Consider the following 13,459-nt stretch of genomic DNA (forward strand, 5'->3'; position numbering starts at 1 on the left):
ACGCAGTTTTACTTTCCCCACGCCTATTGGAGTAATTTCCTTTTATTCAATGGTTTTTTTCATAGCGTTTTTGTTTGTCTTAATAACTGATGAGATGCCAGAGCAGACTTCAACCCCGACATCCGAAACTCTGAGTTTTATTATGACAACCAACTAATTGTCACATATTATATATATATATATATATATATATATATATATATATCTATTATTATTATTATTATTATTATTATTATTATTATTATTATTATTAATATTTTATTAAGCTTAATATTTACAGACATAAATTTTCTATTTTTCTGTATGTACTCTTCTCAACAGATTCAACAATGAAAGTTACCTATCCAAGTGGAATAGAATGCAAGCTACGACCAAGTGCAAGAAGGTTAATTTGCACTGGTGATGCCACGGCTGATAAACTGTATATCGATGGCATAGCCGAAGTTTATCATATTAAATTAATTGGTATGTTGATGTCTCGCTTTATAAAACGATTGTTAAATGCTTTTCTAAATGTTAAGTGCAATCATTGATAGCAAAACCTTTTATCAAACAATAATTCACCTCGCAACTTCTCTTCGAAGCAATTTTTCATCGAAGCAACTTTTCAACAAAGCAACTTTTCGCCAGATCCCTTAATACTCATCTAAACGACTTCATATTGAATTAATATTTTGCGGTTTGAAATTATTTGTAATACAAGATAAATATTGGATAAATATATAAGTATAAATATACAAATAATAAAAGGATGCATTTTAATACAAAATAAATTCTATAGATCACAAATATTTGTGTAAATACATTTTTTTACTTCATTCGCCATGATAGATCGCTGACCACTACATTTATATATTTGTTTCTCCTTGTTTCTTTCCGTGTTACTTTCAGTTGAAGAGCATAGCTCGAAACGTCAAAGACTTTCTCTATTCCCGAGCATTAAACTAATACATCCACTTGTTGTTTACACCACCTGTCTTCGTCTGTTGTTTTTTTTCGTAAATACTCCCATATATATATATAGATATGCAGGGCAGGGAATCGTCAATTATATATATATATATATACATGTATTTGTATACAGACACACACACGCATATATTATATATCACGACATCCCAAAAATAATGTCCGAAATATCATATATGTAATTTCTATCAAATTTTACAGTATTCTGAAATGTCAAATGTATTGATTGAGACACATATGAATTTGGAAATCTTTAACTTAATATAATTTCTTTTTATAGAATAATCTGATTGAATTAATTACTAATATTAACCGCTCAAAGATGGACGGATCGAAGGAGTGTTTAAGGCACATAATGTTATATGTGTTCAAAAAGGGAAACAGTGCAGCAGAAGTAACACAAAATATCCAAAATATCCATTCTGCTTGTGGAGAAGAGTGCTTGAACGAAAGAAGTTACAGAAGTTGGTTAACAATTTTCAAAAATCAGCCAAAGAGAGAGGCCGCGAATGGGACGCCCTGTTGAATTTGGCTTTGTCGATGAACATCTGTTGCTAGAGCTTGAGAAGTATAATGCTGTGTCAGTTGAAGAATTAGCAAGCAAGCTGAGCTTGCTTGCCAATTCTTCAACTGTTCGCCGCCATCTTCAACGACTTGGATAGGAGCCGAAACTCGGAAAATAGGTTCCCCATGAGTTGACAGAAATCAACCAAAAATCACGAGTGGACATCTGCTCGTCTCTTCACTCTCATGAGCGTATTTCACCACTTTGGGACAGATTAGTGACTGGTGATTAAAAATGGATTTTTTAAAGAAAACGGTAAGCGATGCAGGGAATGGCTTAGCTGTTAAGAACAGGTTAAACCACAATCTAAAAGGACTTCCGAGTAAAAAAAGATTCTTCTTTCTGTTTGGTGAAAATTTTCCACTTTGAGGTACCACCAACTAATGCAACAATTACTGCTCACACCTATTGCCAAGAATTAAAGCACCTGCATGCTTTGAATAAAGGCCTGCTTTAGTGAATGGTAATGCAGTGGTGTTTCAAGATGATAATTCAAGGCCTCACACTGCAAAGATTACATCTGAAGAAAATCGAAGAACTTGGGTGGGAGAAAATCACTCACCTGCTTTATTTGCCGGACCTCACCCCTTCTGATTACCATCAATTTCGAAGCTTACAGAATCGTTTAGATGGATTAGTACTCAAAAGCCTCAAAGAGGTCGAAACCGAACCTCTTTTCCTTCTCACCAAAACCAAAAGATATCTTTACCAATGGAATTTTAAAAGGCTGATGGGTAGATGGAAGAGAAATATCGATAATGATTGGTATTATATCCAGGATTAAATTTTAATAAAATGTAAAGTTAGATCACTTTTTTCCTCCCCAAAACTCCGACATTTCTCATGAGATGACATGAAATATAATAAATATCATCTTTTATTGATAAGTTACCTGATTAGTGAGATTGTGGAAGGTTGTTGAATTTTGTATTCAATGACTGTTTTATTTTAATGTTCATTTAGAAAGAAACTCTCTCGATATTACCAATTTAGGATGTCCACCAGAATTGTATGGAGAAGACTGTACCAATGAATGTCATTGTTCTCGAGGGGAATCATGTCACCAAATAAATGGATTCTGTAAAAATGGCTGCGAAGATGGATGGCATGGAGAGAAGTGTGACAAGCCAACATACTGTGAGTACATATATGTTCAGGGTATGGAGATGCTTAGATAGATTTCGGCCAGAATTTACCCAGGCCATGACTAACTTAAAAGCAGCACCTATAAAGACATTTAATCGTGCTTTGGGCACCATCGCCCATGCGTGCAAAGAGTTATTTGCAGAGGGCCAGTTGAAGCAAAATAGTTCTGTCTCAGTGTTGTAATGTGAGACGAGGGCAATTTTTGGAGAGGACAGATGGCATTGGGACCAAGTCTAGAGTGAATTTTGAAGTTGGACAATGTTGGAATATTTTCCATATTATACAAATGATATAGCATCCATGGCAGCGTTGGAGGGAATAAAGCTTGAGCTTCGCGATCCGATCTCAGAAGTCAAAACCTTGCTTTTTCTTTGATTGATCTCTGGGGTGCTTTAATTTTTATAGTTACTTTCGTGTAGAGCGACCAGAACGCATAACATTATTCTGTGTGAGGACGGACGATCGTAGAGAAGCGAAGGATAATATTAGGAGCATCTCTAGTTCAGAAAGTTCTGTGGATCCACGAGCACAGTGTGACAGCCATGGCAGTTTTCTGAAATTCTTTTGCTAGGTTCCCCATGGATAAAAAAGAATAATTTGTCTGGTTAAGGAATATTTGGTGGCTGAAGTTGTGGTTACAGTGACGGTTTTGTCGGTTGTTTGTTTTATTTTTATTGCTACAGGATGTCCTTCGGTTTCCTGAGATGCTGGAAAGGTTTATCCTGGGGCTGTTGAGTTTATTTTTTCTGTTGGATTTCTTGTTTTCTGAGTTGAGGGAAAATTACGCACCGGTACAACTTGTTGTGGAAGGATGAAAAGTGGAAGTGGACTGACACATTGCTATAAATTAAAGAACTGTGAATCAACAATTCAGGAATTGAAGGAATCAAAATAAGAGAGATAGGCACAGGAGTGGCTGTGTTGTAAGAAGTTTGCTTCCCAACCATATGATTCCGGGTTCAGTTCCACCGAGTGGTACCTCGGGCAAGTGCCGTCTGCTATAGTCTCAGGCCGACCAAAGCCTTGTGAGTGAATTTGGTAGGCGGAAACTGAGAGAAGCCCGTCGTGTATATATTATATATATATAATGATTTATTAACTTATTAATGACTTATTAATGATTTATTATCTTATAGTGTTTAGTTTTCTCATATATGTTACTTGGAAAACCAGTGAATGGAAGTGGAATTGGGCTTCATGTTTTCTTTACATATATCAATGTGTAACGTAGGAAGAACCCTCATATCCGATATAGGGATGGAAGTTGTAAAAGAATCACAAATATTAATCGTTGAAAGAATAGCTGAAACAGAAGAGTAGTATTTATTTACGTCGTCCTTTTCCTTATTGCAAGTTCATTTCCACCACTCAGCCAAACTAACTTTGAATTTTCACCCTTCCAGTGGGTGTCATACCAGTAGTATATACTAAAGTCTATACAATTAATTAATTATTACTTATGCATTGGAGATGTATTTTTCTCATTCTACTTACATAATATATTACATTTCATATTCCTATATGATAGTCTTTCTAGTTTTCAGATTTCGATTATTGTATCATCGGTGAAGTATATTGTTGTATCATAATGCTAATGTTGTTCTCATACGTCTAATTGAAGTTGGGATTAAAGCAAGTTATTATAATTCTATCAAAAGGTTTCGTTAACGAATTATTTTTTTGAGAAGAAATTGTACCTATATAATTTTATATTTATTAAATTTCCCCAGATAATATTTTACATCAAAATTTTAAAAATTCTTTAGTATGCAATGTAAAATGATTTAGCGCTAAAAATTCAGCCTTTTGTAGAATTGAAGGAAATTATACAAGATGTAATTATAACTTTTTTGATATTCTTGACAGGTTTTTTTTATGTATATTTCTTTTATAAATGTTAAGTTTTTGTGTTATAACTGCCGTTTCCAATTTGATACTTTTGGGCGATACAGACTTAGTATATGTTAAGGTATACACTGCATTTATGTTATTGTGTACAGAAAACTGGATCTATAGATATGTATCATGGATTCACAAAATACACTTTCTAAATATACTGAACTAAAAGCTTTGTACTGAATATTAATTCAGGCGTCGATCTTTTTTCAGTTAATATTGCTCAAGGTAAACAAACAAATCAAACAAGTAATTATAGAGAGTTAGGAACAGACGTTTTCTACAATGGAACATGTAAAATCATGGAACTAAATATGACATCCGACAAGGCGGTTGACGGTAATTTTGACCATGCATTTCCACATAAATCATGTGCACAAACTACATTTGAAACCGATCCATACTGGCAAGTGATGTTTGATAAACCATACGTGATATCACAACTGAGAATATACAATCGAATGAAAGAGCGTAAGTATTGCTAAAACTACTACTTTCGTTATTGCTATTACTAAGTTTCCAATTGTTTATTATTGGCACTCCGTCGCTTACGACGTCGAGGGTTCCAGTTGATCCGATCAACGAAACAGCCTGCTCGTGAAATTAACGTGCAAGTGGTTTTCCGTAACGAGGGTCCCTTGCCGATGTTGGGATTATGCAGACTTCTGCTCCTTTGTCGATTAGGAACTTACCTACGTCAAAAGCTCAGATCATGGACATACAGGAGCAGTTGATCGTGTTTGCTGACCAACAGAGTATTCAATGGCGGCCGGCCCTGAAGTTTCCCGGGGCCGATGGCCAAGGGATCTTGAAGCAACATGGTTGTTTACACCTGGTAGCCTTTTCCCTGTACTTTGTGTAGTAGAAGCACAGGTCATCTTCCTTAACTCTACCATGTCTCGTGGCTGATACTATGACGTTGACCATAACCCCCACCGGATGAAAAATGTTTGTCAGCTGATTTCGCTAACTACCGCAGGTACTTGATCTGGGTCTGAGTTATGTGGGCCTGGACCTCGGGTGGTAACTTGCGGAGGAATATTTCCCTAAACAAAAAGGAAGGTGACTCACCGAGAAGAAATAATGCCACCCTCTGGTCAATCAATCTAACTCGTCTAATTATTTAATTAGACAAATTGTAAGAAAGGGAGACCCATGCCTTGGTGATCTTTTGAAATTATTTTTCTTTCGAAATTATTCTCAATGTAGCTAACATCTGATTTCAGTTTTTACTCTTATATTTTGATTCTAGATAAAAGTCTGAAAGGATTTAAAGTTTACCTTGGATCATCACTTTGTTTTGAAAGTATGAATAATGAAAACGAGGAACAAGTAATCTATATTAAATGTCAAAACCCAGTAAATTCAAGTAATGTCAAAATATCGTTAGAAGGAGATGAGAGAATGCTTACTCTTTGTGAAGTGGAAGTATTACGTAAGTTATGTATATCTATTATTTCACTTGAAAAAATACTGATTTATAAGAATGGTAGCCATCAATGAGTTAATAGCGCAAATTTAAACCGTAACCATTCTATAAAATATTATTACAACTAACGTTAGTGAAATACATACAGTTACCATAATATTCTTTTTTTTTTTTTTCATTTTTGTTATCGCAGAATGTGTTCCTGGATTCTATGGAGATATGTGTATGAAACGTTGTGAATTGTGTGTAGGTTCTAAATGTGATCAAGTCACGGGACATTGTGAGAAAGGTTGCATCACGGGATATGACTGGAACAATAATTCCAAGAGATGCAAAGGTAAGATAAACTACTAATCTCTTACTCAATCTCTTACTGAGCGATTATTAGATTTTCTTGCAAATCTTTTTTTACATCAGTTACTACACATATCCATATCCACAATAATTTAGGGATATTACCATTACCAACCCTATTTAATTTGTCATAAGCATTATTAAAAAATTTTGGGGGAAAGTCTAAACGTTATTTTTCTCTTGAAAACAAGAATTTCAACAGAACTTAATCTCTCTCATTAATTCCACTGTTATAAATGAGATATTAATTTTATTATTGTTTTTATGTGAAAGTACCACATGGTTCCGGGTTCAGTCCCACTGCGTGGCACCTTGGGCAAGTGTCTTCTACTATAGCCTCGGGCTGACCAAAGCCTTGAGAGTGGATTTGGTAGGCGGAAACTGAATGAAGCCCGTCGTATATGTGTGTGTGTGTGTGTGTGTGTGTGTGTGTGTGTCTGTGTTTGTGTGTCTGTGTTTGTCCCCCCCCCAACATCGCTTGACAACCGATGCTGGTGTGTTTACGTCCCCGTAACTTAGTGGTTCAGCAAAATAGACCGATAGGATAAGTACTAGGCTTACAAAGAATAAGTCCTGGGGTCGATTTGATTCGACTAAAGGCGGTGCTCCAGCATGGCCGCAGTCAAATGACTGAAACAAGTAAAAGAGTAAAAGAGTAGAGAGTAAGAATAAAGAGAGTATATTAAAAATCTTACAAATATTTGTAGCACAGATCGCTTTCCCAATTAACTCTTTCTTTTTTGTGTGTATCTTTTGTTTTCCTCTTTTAACATTTGTTTTTGCCAGTGTTTCTGATCATTTTACAAAAATACAATTTACTCTTTATTTCAAAAATACATGGATGTTTACATTCCCAACAAAGGTTGACTGCCTAAAATCCTTGTTATTCCGAAGCTAAAGATGAACAGAGGCAGCAAAGACATGAGTCCCGACCAACGCTTTATAATACACGAACAAGTCCCAGGCTAGTTTCCTACTTACATCCATGGAACAACGTTGCCGTCTCGAAAGGTTCATACACACGTCTATATATGCACATACACAAGAAAAAAACAGGACTAAAGGCAAAATACATAAAAATGTGTCTTACATTGGTTTGATATTGTATCATATATTCTATAGTGTATAATCGTACATTTACAAATGGCACGCACATAGGGAGAATGCAGGAAATACATGAATGAAGCTCAAACATCAATAATAGAATTTGTAAAGATACCAGGTGAAATGTAATTAAGTTAAGGGAACGTGCGTCTACAAAGCAATGAAAACTTTCTGATTACAGCCAATAAATTGTATAATGCACATACACACACACACGCACGCGCACGCACACACACACATAATACGATGGATTTTTGATATAGTTAGTAGTCGTTACACAGTGTCATCGTACATACTATTATATCCTATTTTCGTTTATGTGTAGTGAAAAATTGAGCCCATCTCATTCAAATTATTGTCACTCTTTTGACGCTAACGGAATGAAAGAAATATATATTTTGTTTATATATAACATGCAGTTACATAATTAAATATTGTTACATACAAAATGAAAGTGAAGTGAAGCAAACTGATATGTAGATATATAGTAGCAACATAATTATAGCATGACTTATGTTAACTCAATGTGCATATATATACAAGTGTACCCCATCGACTCTGTTTCTTCATAACTTCCAGAAAAATGGTTATTTTAAAAATCATTCTCTTTCTAAACAACTCACATCCATATGACATATACCACAATAAAATCGTTCTCGTGAGGTATGTATATCATGTATGATACATATATGACTGTTTATCAATGTGTGTGTGTGTGTGTGTGTGTGTGTGTGTGTGTGTGTAAAATGATGTCCGTATGAACGTATATAAACAATACACTTCTCCAATTTCCAGAAGAAACAAAGTATATCCTGGTGTTTATGCTAGTTCCATTGATCCTGTTTGCTATCTTAAACGTGGGAATCGCGGCTGCAATTTCGCGTTGGTATGTATTGGGTTTTTGTATTATTTTAATCTTAAATGTAATTAATGTGGTTGAATGAACACTAAATTTTGGATTAGTGTCCTTACTAGATAGTAAGGACACACAATCTGATCCATATAAATATTCAATATTTTCCCTCAACTACGGGGTATATTAATTTGGTATTCCTCTTTATGATAATATTAATTGCACAAATCGCCCTTTTATTATATTAAATTCTGAATTAATATTCGTAGTAATAATTTTAACAGTAGAATGTGCAATTTGACGTAAACATATTTTTTTAAAAATAAAATATTTTAATACGATGAAAACAAACTGTGTTTGTGCGATATTTCAACACAAATATTTGCGACACAAAACTGAAAACCTGCAGTTAAACATTTTGCCCAGTGTTCTAAAGACCCTGCCAGCTTTTCGCCTTAATATCATGGCCAATATTGCTAATAATATTGGTTTGTGACGTTGGCACCGTAATATAAACCTGACATGGCATGTGTGTGTGTGTGTGTGTGTGTATATATATATATATATATATATATATATATATATATATATATATATATATATATATATATATATATATATATATGTATATATATATATATATATATAGCGAGCTAGAATCGTCTCCACAACTAAAATATAATATTAAATTTACCAGTTATTTTGTCAAACTAGCATAGATGAAAAACAAGCTCTTATCTGTTGGTACCTTAATGCATGTGTTGGTGATCGATAAAATAAGCCCCCTTCCACCGAACTTGTACCAAAATTTGACACCCATATTATTTCACTCATAAAACTTCGTGATATATGTTCAGAATTGAATTCTTATAATATTTTATATATTTTATTAGACTATTATTGTGTTGGCAATAATATTTCAATCGGAAAGCTTCATAATATAGATAAAATAGCATTAAACAATCAAGTCATCCCATAAGTTCTGTCCGATTTTACCTTTTCTTAAAATTGAATGAAATTTAATAGCATTTTAGAATGTCTAATAGAATTTAAAATTATTTTTATGCATTTGTGTACATTTAAACTAATTAAATATTATTTTACAGAATAATAGAATTAAAATTTCTTCGATTAAAACCCTTTCTAATATGGAAGTAATTTAAGGCACATAGTAATTTGAGGTACATAATGCTTTATGAGTACAAAAACGGAAACTCTGCAGCCGAAGCGACTTGAAATATACACTCAGTTTATGGGAAAGAATGCTTGAATGAAAGAACTTGCAGAAGATAGTTTGCAAAATTCAGAAGTGGAGATTTCAGCCTTGAAGATGAAGATCGAACAGGACGTCCAGCTGAGTTTGATGATAAGCTCTTTGAGGCATTACTTGAAGAAAATCCTGCATTATCAGTTGAAGAATGGGCAATAAAGCTTAGTTCAAACCATACAAGTGTTCATTGTCATCTTCAACAACTTGGAAAGGTTCCTAAACTTGGAAAATGGGTGCCTCATGAATTGTCCGAAAGCAACCACAAATCCCGAGTAGACGTCTGCTCTTCTCTCCATTCTCGCAAACTCATTTCACCCTTTTTGGATAGACTTGTGACTGGTGATGAAAAATGGATCTTCTATCGAAATGTTTAACGTCGTAAAGAGTGACTTGGTAAAAGGGGAAAAACTCAGTCACAACCGAGAAGGGAACTTCATGGAAAAAAGTTTCTTCTCTCTATCTGGTGTAATTGCAAAGGAGTAATTCACTTTGAATTGTTACCACCTAATGCAACAATCAATGCTCAAGTCTACTGTCAGCAATTAGAGCGTTTGAACCAAGCTTTGAAGAAAAAAAGACCCACTTTAGTGAATCGAAAAGGAGTGATATTTCATCAGGACAATGCGCGACCCCACACTGCAAAGATCACATCACAGAAGATTGAAGAGCTTGGTTGGGAAAAAATTCCACATCCACCTTATTCTCCCGACCTTGCTCCTTCAGACTACCATTTGTTTTGTAGTTTACAGAATGATTTGTGGGGCATAACTTTCGCAAGCCAAGAGGAGGTCGGAACTGACATTTCAGAATTCTTCGTTTTGAAACCAAAAGAGTTTTACATTGATGGGATTAAAAAGCTTGTAAATAGATGGAAGGAAGTCATAGATAATCAGGGAAAGAACATTGATGATTAAATTTCAATTAAATATAACATTTGATCACTTGTTTTCTTTATTCAAAATTCGGACAGAACTTATGGGATGACCTGATATAAACAGTGTGTCACACAAATGGTTTGCCGTATGAAATTGAAGACTTTGTTGTTTACTTTTAATTATTATAATTTATTCATATAAATTTATTTGAGGTGTATCAATATTAATACTACTAGTACTTGTAACACTATAATAATTAACATTTTTGTCTTAGTCAGACAATCATACAATCATAGAATCACTAGTAATTAATGAAATATTTCTATATTTCGTTAGGACCAAAAGACCAGTTGCTAAACTTGATGAGAGAATTCCCGAAATATCGGAAAATAAGTTTTCAGAAGCCATTCCTGAAGATACAGGTAGGATTATTACTTCTAATTATTTCTTCAATTTCTCCTTTCTGTCTAGTGAAAGCATGGTGACCTCGGAAACCTAATAATTATTTTGTAATTTATTACGTTGCCTTTTGTACATTTAAAACGATTTCTGTGCGTATCATACGAGGTGGTCAAAAGGTTCCCGAACAAGATATGTTTAATAAAAAATAACTTATTCACCTTAGTTTTAGCCTCGTCTCCTTCGAAATAGTCACCTTGTGCAGCAATACACCCATCTCAGCGTTCCTACTATTTTGGGAATCCGGCCAGAAAGTCGTTTTCCGTAAGCGAGTCGAGGACTTTCTGCGATTCGCTCTGGATTTCAAAACAACGTTCTCAAAACGGCCTTTGAGATGCATTTTCATCTTGAGGAGATGGATTCCCCAGGGACTAAATGTGGCGAATAATGCGAGTGTGGAAGCGACGCTATGTTGTTCTGGGCGAAAAACTTATGATATCAAGATGTTAACCCACATGAATCTACACCAGATTGTATCCAAGGATTTACACTCATGGATATACTCAGGACACCACCTAAGGACTCAAGGTCTTGTTTCTGCAGCATCATGATACTAAATTATAAACTTTTATGCCTTTTCTCTTTTCTCTCCTCCCTCTCCATCTACTTATTTCTTTCACCACTTCTTCTGTATAGTCATCTCATTAATACGTACCATTCTCTTTTTTCCTCCTTTTCCCCCCATTTCCCTATTTGTCTCTGATGACGGAATATCCCATACTCGGGGATATCCCAGAAACAGCTGTAAGACTTTAAATGTTTTCCAATAATAATATTGTATACAAGTTGAGATGTTTGCCTTGCCTTAACGTTGGTTGTCTTCTTTAACAATCATATACATATAGATAGATAGATAGATAGATAGATAGATAGATAGATAGATAGATAGATAGATAGATATCTTACATATTAAAACTGAAAATGTCTGTCTGTGTGTATCGGTATGTTCTCGTTTTGCACCAAAACGGCTCGACCGATTTTTCTTAAACTTCACACGCACATTGCTTATGTATTTGGGGAGGTTTTAAATATAAATTGATTTCGAAAAAATGTTAGGGTAAACGGCAGGAGGAATAACATTTAGGTGAGAGTAAAATGTTTAAGCTTCCAAGGGAAATAAACCATTCCCTCCTGGAAATAACCACCAAGGGAAATAACCCATTCGTTTTCAGTATGCTTATTTCTTGGTATTTGAACTATTTTAGTTATTTTCTCAATTTATCCAATACAACGCTTAAACAAGTAAATAGTATTCTCCTAAACAATAGATCCACTTATTTCGGTTAGTGACTTATTCACGAATATACCAACACTAGCGCTGCTGAGGGTAATATTCTCCGGGAACGCACAAAAGCTTTTTTTCACAGTTAATTACTTTGAATTGTTATTATCTCCTATCTATAGTCTATATCTATATAGTCTATAATTTTCTTTTAAAATAACTGAGGTATTTTGATTGAAATTCGAAGTTTTACTTCACTCTCCCATTTTTTGACCTAAACTTTTTTTAATGAATCAATTTTCAGTTATCTGATTTCAAAGCATATCTGAAGACTGGGCCATCATTCCTAAAAGACACCGCATTCAATTTGGTTGAGAACTGGAATTGTGATGAAACCTAGAAGTGCTCCCGACTACCTAAAAGTTGACCTTAAAAATATATCCAGCAACTGCCGTGGGTGAATGATATCTACGATTATAATTTTTAAGAAAATACTTATTTACTATGGACCTCCAGTAATGCATGCGCAATGCAATACAATAACGAATCGGAACGTTAACCGCATCATACCTATACGTATATGTCCCAACGATTTTCTTTCCCCATAACTTTGAGAAAAATTCATATATTCTAATTAAAGTTTCTCCAAATAGGCTCTCCCTATTTAATGACACTTCTACTATTCCTTGTGCTGGGGTGAGAGTAATAGTAGGCATAGGGTGAGGGTGGTGGCGAAGTCAGATAGAGAGAAAAAAATAAAAAGAAAGGGAGACAAAGAGAGATAAAGAAATTTAGGGAGAGTTGATGATGCTTTATTAAAAGTTATAGTGCTGATGGTGGCAGTAGGAGTAATAATAAGAGAGAAAGGGAGATGATATACAACTTTGTTTAATACTGTATCTCTTTGACAGAAATTTATGTGGCCAACATACTGAGCTCTTTTACACACATTCAACCTTTTGCTTTTATCATTCTTGTTTTATTTTTTGCTTTCTTTAATACATATATATAGACACACACACACACACACACACACACACACACACACACACACACACACACACACACACACACACACATACACACACATACACACATATATATATAAAATTCACTTGAACTGAAATAAAGTTTCCCCAAAATTAAACATATCTAATATAATAAATCTGAATGTCAGTGTGTCACGCTTTTTCAACTTCAATAAATCTTTTCTACTGGAAGCGCAAGGCCTCAAACTTTTTCTAAAATGTACCATAAATGTTCAATAATATTGAGATCTGGGGACTGTGGTGGCCAGATAAGATGTTCAACTTCACT

The 13,459-nt window shown here is 34.5% G+C and overlaps 1 protein-coding gene across 2 annotated transcripts in view; it reads left to right on the forward strand.

Moving 5' to 3' along the window:
• Positions 1 to 13,229, forward strand: part of LOC149130172 (uncharacterized) — a 24,245-nt gene extending 11,016 nt beyond the window's left edge. Inside the window, exons 5-12 of one of the 2 annotated variants that reach the window (XM_089345940.1) lie at positions 322 to 465; positions 2,498 to 2,671; positions 4,790 to 5,047; positions 5,829 to 6,011; positions 6,199 to 6,342; positions 8,259 to 8,349; positions 10,798 to 10,883; positions 12,447 to 13,229. In XM_089345940.1, the coding sequence (XP_089202066.1) occupies positions 322 to 465; positions 2,498 to 2,671; positions 4,790 to 5,047; positions 5,829 to 6,011; positions 6,199 to 6,342; positions 8,259 to 8,349; positions 10,798 to 10,883; positions 12,447 to 12,454 (1,088 nt within the window). In that variant the 3' untranslated portion in view covers positions 12,455 to 13,229. The remainder of the gene's footprint in view (positions 1 to 321; positions 466 to 2,497; positions 2,672 to 4,789; positions 5,048 to 5,828; positions 6,012 to 6,198; positions 6,343 to 8,258; positions 8,350 to 10,797; positions 10,884 to 12,446) is intronic. The other variant, XM_089345941.1, reaches the window with a different exon arrangement.
• The last annotated feature ends 230 nt before the right edge of the window (positions 13,230 to 13,459 follow it).

This window comes from Octopus bimaculoides, chromosome 30, assembly GCF_046866305.1.
Source record: "Octopus bimaculoides isolate indiv1 chromosome 30, ASM4686630v1, whole genome shotgun sequence".
In the NCBI taxonomy this organism is placed as follows: Eukaryota; Metazoa; Mollusca; class Cephalopoda; order Octopoda; family Octopodidae; genus Octopus; species Octopus bimaculoides.